The sequence below is a fragment of the Rhinatrema bivittatum genome, chromosome 12 (genome assembly GCF_901001135.1).
Source record: "Rhinatrema bivittatum chromosome 12, aRhiBiv1.1, whole genome shotgun sequence".
Taxonomy (NCBI): domain Eukaryota; kingdom Metazoa; phylum Chordata; class Amphibia; order Gymnophiona; family Rhinatrematidae; genus Rhinatrema; species Rhinatrema bivittatum.
Genome location: NC_042626.1, coordinates 52,083,216 through 52,090,346, shown reverse-complemented (window position 1 = coordinate 52,090,346; position 7,131 = coordinate 52,083,216). Strand labels below are relative to the sequence as shown.

The window sequence follows — 7,131 nt, the reverse complement described above, 5'->3', positions numbered from 1 at the left end:
AATACGCCACCGCCGCGCGCCGGGCCAGGAAGTGACGCTTGCGCCGCTGCCTCTAAGCCCCAATGAGACGCGGCGCCAGCCACAAGATGGTGGTCGGCTAAAGCATGTTGTCTGTTGCAAAGCAGACTGAGAGCTGAGCATGCGACAAAGGCAGGGGGATAATAAGAATTAAAGACAAGCCCAGAAATAAAAACATATAGTCTAGAACAAATACTTTTGCTCAGGATTCACACTAGAAGGAGAGAGTGAACGGCATAACTTACAAGTAGATAAGGCTATGGGGTTATTCCTAAATACCACTCTTACAAGGTTGTGAACAAAGAAACATAAAACTACCATTAGTGATGGGCAAGGTAATAAAGGACTGAGGGACAAGCTAGTGTAATATTTTGAAGCTAATGGGTTAATATAAGATCCTAGGCAAGATTATTTTAAAATTTTAACCCAAGCATATGGGCATTCCCAGCCAGTTAGGATATTCATGATGAATATATAGTTTTGCATGCACTGTGAATCTAGCTCATGCATATTCGTTGTGGATATTCTGCCAACAGACTGGCTGGATGTGTTCCAAGGACTGGGTTGGGACCCGCTGCCCTAGGCAACACGGCTTTTCACCAGCGTATGATGTTGTCTTCATATGACTGATTTCTTTGAGGTGATCAGAACAGTAAACCATAATAGAATAATGTTGCCTGTTCTAGATTGCAGGAAGGTCTTTGACACTTTTCTACACAAAACGCTCTAGAGAAAGCTAATCGGGTTATGAGCTGAAAGAGAAATTATAAACTGGGTGAGAAGTTGGTTGCGTGAAAAGCCTAGAGTGGTGGTCTGTTGGGTCCACTCTCGCGAAGGGGAAGCGGTAAGCACTGTGCCAGTTAGGAGGGCTAGGTCCAGTCCTTTTCAATATTTTTAAAAGTGACTTTATAGAAGGGAAAGTGCGTCTGATATGAAAATCTGCATTTCAATAGAGATAGCTGATTTAAAAAAAATTGGATAATGGATGAGGACATGCGTTTTATTAAAAAAAAAAAAAAAAAAAAGCAGAATGTGTTTCAGATGCAGAAATCCATTTTGGAGGGGAAAAGCTAGTCGTCACTGAACAGGAAAGAGTCGTAGGAGTCATGATAAGCTCAAGATAGTCAATGTGACAAAACAGCTAAGAAAACGAATAGGAAACCTTTCCCCCACCTTGAGCACTATGTGCAGTTTTGGAGACCACATCTACAAAAAGACATTAATAAGGCCCAGTCCTTCAGAGAGGTTATTTCTCATCAGGATCCCACAGGACAACCACTTGGTCGTGCCCGCGCTGGTTGCGTTTTGTTTGTTCGCTACCTACGTCTAAGCTCCGCGCGGCCGGAAGAGGCGGTCGCCAGAAGAGGAGGAAGGTGGTAGCTTTAGGTCGCGCAGGCATATGAGGAGGGAGGCAGTAACGTCGGACCCTATCCCGCTCGAGGCCGGAAGCAGCTGTGTTGGCCCGCGCTCGATCCAAGGTGGGTTAATGCTGCATTTGGCGAAAGAGAGCAGGGAGGTTCGATGTTAGGTAGGGGTGTAGACTGAGGAAATCGAGCTTGGGACAATGCTTATACCTAATGCGTAGTTTAATTTATGTATTACTGTTCCTTGGGATCTCGAATAATGAAGGAATTTTGTAGCCTACTCTGTAACCAGCTTAGAAAAATTACTTTCCGTGCCTGTCAAATGCTGAAAGCTTTTTTTCTTGCTTGCCGAAGTAAAGTCTAGCATGAGCCCCGAGCGAGAGGCTTGTCAGTGAAATCCAGATGTGTGCGCATTGTTTATGTCGCTCAGGGATTTTGCAGACTTGAGGTCTGTGAACCAGTTTGTTTCAGAGGATGCTGTGGCGTGGGGCTGCTGTAATGGGATGTTTTGCAACTTTCCTGCTTATACTGGGCAGTAGTGCTGTATGTTCCGCTCTGACGTATTTTATCTCGTCTACACACTGGCAAGTTTGACACTTCACGCATATCCAGCATGGCTCTCTGCTTCAACGGCAGGGGGGATGAAGAAAGGTGGATCTATATTCAGGCAACAATCAACAAGGACTGAATTACATAGTCTGGATAAACAGATAAGCATGGGTGTAGCTTGCGTATTGCGGTGGTTAATTCCCCTAACTAATTAAGCTATTTCACTTAAATGCAGTTCCAGCACTGCTCTCTACATTAATGGCGGGGGTGGGTTACTAAGAGCCAAGAGAAACATAAGTATGTGAGAGAAAAATAAAGTGTGAAAGCTTGCTGGGCAGACTGGATGGGCTGTTTGGTCTTCTGCCGTCATTTCTATGTTTCTATGTTTAAGTTCTGTTATATCTCATCATAAATTGCAAAGGACCCATCCAATAATTTTTCTAACTAGTTATGATAATAGCCTTTGATCTGAAGCTGATGTGTATTTTTTGTGGTGTGGATCAATTTTATTACTTTATGTAAGCTTCCTCTGGCCTTACTGAAAAAAATATCGAAGCCGTAACCGAAGTTGAGAATAGTTATGGTACAGTCCTATGTACACCTGAATTTGTATGTATATAAAATGTGCCAGAAAGAGGTTGGAGGAGGACACTTAAAACTGGTTTTGTCGAAAACAAACAACAAAAAAAGCATAATGTGGGCAACTTTGGATGTGCTGGAATTGGGCCAGGGAGTGAGGAGTAGACCCCTCCGATATTGCAGATTTATTGTATTTATTAAATTTATGAATTGCTTTCCAGATCTTACAATAAACTTTTCCAATTTATAACTCTGAAATTATCAACTAGGTCTTCTACTTACAGCAAAACTGCATTAGGTTGGTATCTTCCTTGATCAGCAAAGGAAGGTTATTCCATAACTTTGGCATAGTCATGGAAAATGACTTATCTTGTAATTTGACATGCTGGAAAATCCTCATAGATGGAATTTGGAGCCGGTAACAATATTGTGACCACAAACCTCTTGATTTCCATCGGAGCCTCTGTGCCATTTGAGGAGGGCCAATGAATGCCATGCAAGATCTTAAACACAAGTGTGAATAATTTTAAATTTACATTGTAACCTCACAAGCAGCCAGTGGAGCTGCAGATTCATGTCTGGATCATCCCATAACAATTCTTGCTGCCTTGTTCTGAACCATCTGGAGCCTTCTAGTCAATATACCCAGAAGGCCCCAGAATATAACATTGTAATGATCTAGGACTGTAATTACTAAAGTATACGCCATAGTTTTCAATGCTGCAAAAGTCAAGAATGATTTTAGTTGTCTAACCTGCCCTAAACGTCCATAAGCTGTTCTTAAAACTGCACTTACATGATTTTCCATAGTCCCACAAGCATTTAACCTGACACCTAAAGACCTCACCTCCTCAGTCATCACTGAGTCGCTATCAATGGAGATCTGAATTTTCTCCAAGTTGTTACCTATCTGCAAGATTTTTTTTTTTTTTTTTTTTGGAGTTCAAAGCAAACATTTTTTCCATATACTGCTGTCATGCAATTTTCAAAGTGAGAAATAGATACAGCTGGCTCATTCTCTACAGGGACTACACCTTAAACATCATTAGTGTAAATAAGAGGAAAATCTAAAAGATCAAATGTCCCTCAAAGGGACTCGATAAACATTAAACAGCGTGGGGGGAGTGGAGCCCCGGGGACGTGCACAGTTCATACTACTCATATCTGAGCAAAGCCCTTGGAAAAACACATTTCACATTTGCATCATTTCTGTACTGTATATTAAAAGAACATGGTAAATGTTTTATCTGAGAGCCAGTTGAAAATCCAGGTCTTTTTCTGCCATCATTACTATATTACTATCTTAATCAGTTACAAAGCTACCTTAGGACACTGCCTCCTATCCCATGACTTTTTTTAATTTCCCTAGGCGTCTCTCATAGGGGACTTTGTCAAATCCCTTTTGCAATTCCAGGTATACTTTATCGACTGACTCATCTGTATCCACATATTTATTAAAGGCTTCCAAAACAATCTGTTAAGTTGGTAAAGCAAGACTTGCCCATACATCAAAACTATATTTCTTTGCACTTATGAGCAACATCCTGCGCCATGCAGGGACTGTCCTCGAGCAGTGGACAGACCAAATGGTCTTTTCATAGTAAATGTTGACAGATAAAAACTCAAATAGCCCATGCAGTCTGTCCAGTTGAGATTTGCTTTTGATCTTCTGTATGCTGACTTGCATACAGAAGTGTTTTAAGGCCTTCCAGGTGGTCCATTCTTCCTCTGTCCCTGCAGGAAGCTGCTCAGTTACTCTGGAGTCCATGCCAAACTCGGTGGTACGATCTCCAAGTCAGTTTGGCCATATTTCCTTGCAGGCCTCATGGGTGTGGTACTAATTACTTCTGTTGTGAGAGCATTCCTGTGTGACGTTGGATGTGTGTTTGCTGCGGCATGACTGTACAGAAGATGACTGGCATCTTCTGTTTGCCACTTCCTCTCTCTTTCAGTGGCCAGATGTCTGGTACCTATTCTAACAAGGATATGCAGGCATAATTGGTTTATGGCAGCCTGTGATTCTCAAAAAATCAAAAAATAAGCCCAACAAACCTCAGAAATCTGAGGAAATATCAATCAATCACATATATACCAAAACAACCCCAGTAGTATACTCTTTTTTTAACTTTTAACAGGTAATTTGTAGGACCTTCATGACCTCAGCTTGCCAATGGCAACAAGCCATATCGACCTCTGGTCCAACTTTATTTTAATTTAATTATTGGGCTCACTCAGAGTCAAACATACTTTTTTTTGTAATATTTTACATTTTTCTTAAGTCATGAAAAGTCCACGGGGCAGGGAGATCTTGTAAAGCAATTTTTTGCCCAAGTCCAGGAGCTAATCAAGTAACCGGTACTTAACTTTAATGTCAAACACTGTGCATCACCCTGACATGGCCATGTTTCGATCACATTCTGCATCAGGGGGTCTTCTCATCCGATTTCCACTTGCTCCTGTTAATGCTTTCAAACTCTCGACATCTCCAGCACTCCCTGGTACTTTTACCGGTATAACTTTAGCGGTTATATAGAAAAACGTACAAAATGGCGTCAGTCTCACTCTCATTCATGACGTCTAAGACGTCAGAGTCTTCAAATCAGGGAATACCATTTAATGATTTCAGTAAGGCCTCTAGGTGCAATCAAATCCAACTTAAAAATCCAAAATTGCTCTTTCTTGTTCAGAAATGCAGATGTATCGCCTCCTCAGGAGGATAACTTCACTTGTTCCAAAATGAGCCATCAGAAATCATCAATTTAGTGATTTGCTTCGATACAATGAGCCGCTAAAGGAGCAGTCAATTTTTGGGTTTTAATACAGCTCTTATGTTCCACTAATCTTGTTCGAATTTTTTGCTTTGTCCGGCCCACATATATCTTGTCACAAGGACATTGTTTGGCATAAATCACACTTGATGAATTACAATTTGTAGTGTGGTGCAAAAAAAATCTCATGATTCAAACCAGGGACCTGCCATACTGATCCTTTCAAACACAGAGCATACATATCACACGCGCCCCAGGGTGAAGTTCCTGAATGGTATTCCTGGGGTATGTCATTTATTAAAGACATCAATGATTCTCTCCAGTCTTGTGCATACCAGGCAAGCCTACTCTGCACTGGAAGCTTAATTATAGCACTTCAACAGATAAACCTATGGCCATGCTTTTGTAGGCTTAAAATAAAAATCAGTTGTGGAATGGCTCAGATTACTATGCAGTGGGAGTCTTACTGTTCCCTGCTCACCAGAAAAACAGTCTTCAGATCTGGAGTATTGTTTTCTTTCTTTACCTTGAACATGGTAACACTTCCCATGTGCCTCGTGAGCATGCAAGATATTCCTAGCCTCAAATATTGGTGTTACCCCCCCCCCCCCCCCTCACTTAATGTAATGAGATCTTCTCCTTACAGGTATGGAGGGATCCAGATCTTCTAGCTCCACCACCCAGGTGAGCTTTGTATGTCAAAGATGCAGCCAGCCACTGAAGCTGGACCCCTCCTTCAAAATCCTAGACAAAGTTACCATCCAAGAGCTGACAGGTAAGACACATTCTGTGGAAGGAAAAAGTTCTTGCATGTGAAATGTTGCTGTATAAAGCAATTTACTTACTCAGATGTGGTAGGACAAATTCTTGGCCTGCTTTCTAATGGGAAACTATGCTTATCAAATTGTTGTGTGTGTCCCAGATAGCTTTGCTGTTACGAGTCCTGACTACACTAGATTTTCAGGGCATGTCGGAGGCAGGGGGGATATGAGGATTCTGACAGGATTCTTTTTTTTTTTTTTTTTTTTCGGCTTCATGCATATCTGAAGCTGGGCGGATTTCAGAAAGTGAGCTCCTTTAGATCTTGTTGGCACTTTCACAGGTCTCAGGACTGGGAGTTAACAGCTGGCAGCTGCCCACTACTGTCAAGAAAAGGAACTAAGCTATTTTGTGGTTTTGTTTTGTTTTGTTTTATTACATTATGGCTGCTTGTGATATTTGTAGCACTTCTAAACTTTTCTCATTTAAGAATAATTTGGATAAAGGGCCTTTCAGATACACACGCTATACCATAATCCTTAAAAAGCATGTCTGCAGTTCTGAGGCTGGATAACAATTAACTGATTTCAATACACCTTTTTTGGAACAAGGTTGCAAACTAGCAGAGACAAAGCTAGAAACAAATCTGAAAAAAAAGCGGGTATTGTTGAGACATCAAAACTAATGTCACTAATAGCCTGTGGTTTGTTACAGGACATTGTAAATCGAGCTGGGAAAGGAGGTTAAAAGAAATTATCATCCAGTTCTTAAGAATCCAAACTATTCTTAAATGATAAATACCAGTCAAGATTTTAAATTTAAGGCCATAAGTAATGACGTCCATGTCAGTATTAACTCTCTGTTCAAGATCCATTGACCTATATGAAATTTAAGATCCGCAGACCAGTGTTTATGGGATATGCCAAACCATCATCTAGTGAGGTTGGCAGAATTGAGGGAAAGACTTCTTTATGTGAAGGGCCCAACATGGCGGAACCAGCACCTGATTGCACTACATAAAGAAGTCCATTTTAAGACCACCTATTCAGGAAAGCCTTCAACCTGCCTTTTTTTTTTTTTTTAAGTAGTTCTGT

The 7,131-nt window shown here is 41.1% G+C and overlaps 1 protein-coding gene across 1 annotated transcript in view; it reads left to right on the top strand.

Moving 5' to 3' along the window:
• Window positions 1–1,342: 1,342 nt before the first annotated feature.
• Window positions 1,343–7,131, top strand: part of BECN1 (beclin 1) — a 49,810-nt gene continuing 44,021 nt past the window's right edge. Inside the window, exons 1-2 of the mRNA XM_029574162.1 lie at window positions 1,343–1,496; window positions 5,925–6,053. Of these exons, the coding sequence (XP_029430022.1) occupies window positions 1,418–1,496; window positions 5,925–6,053 (208 nt within the window). The 5' untranslated portion in view covers window positions 1,343–1,417. The remainder of the gene's footprint in view (window positions 1,497–5,924; window positions 6,054–7,131) is intronic.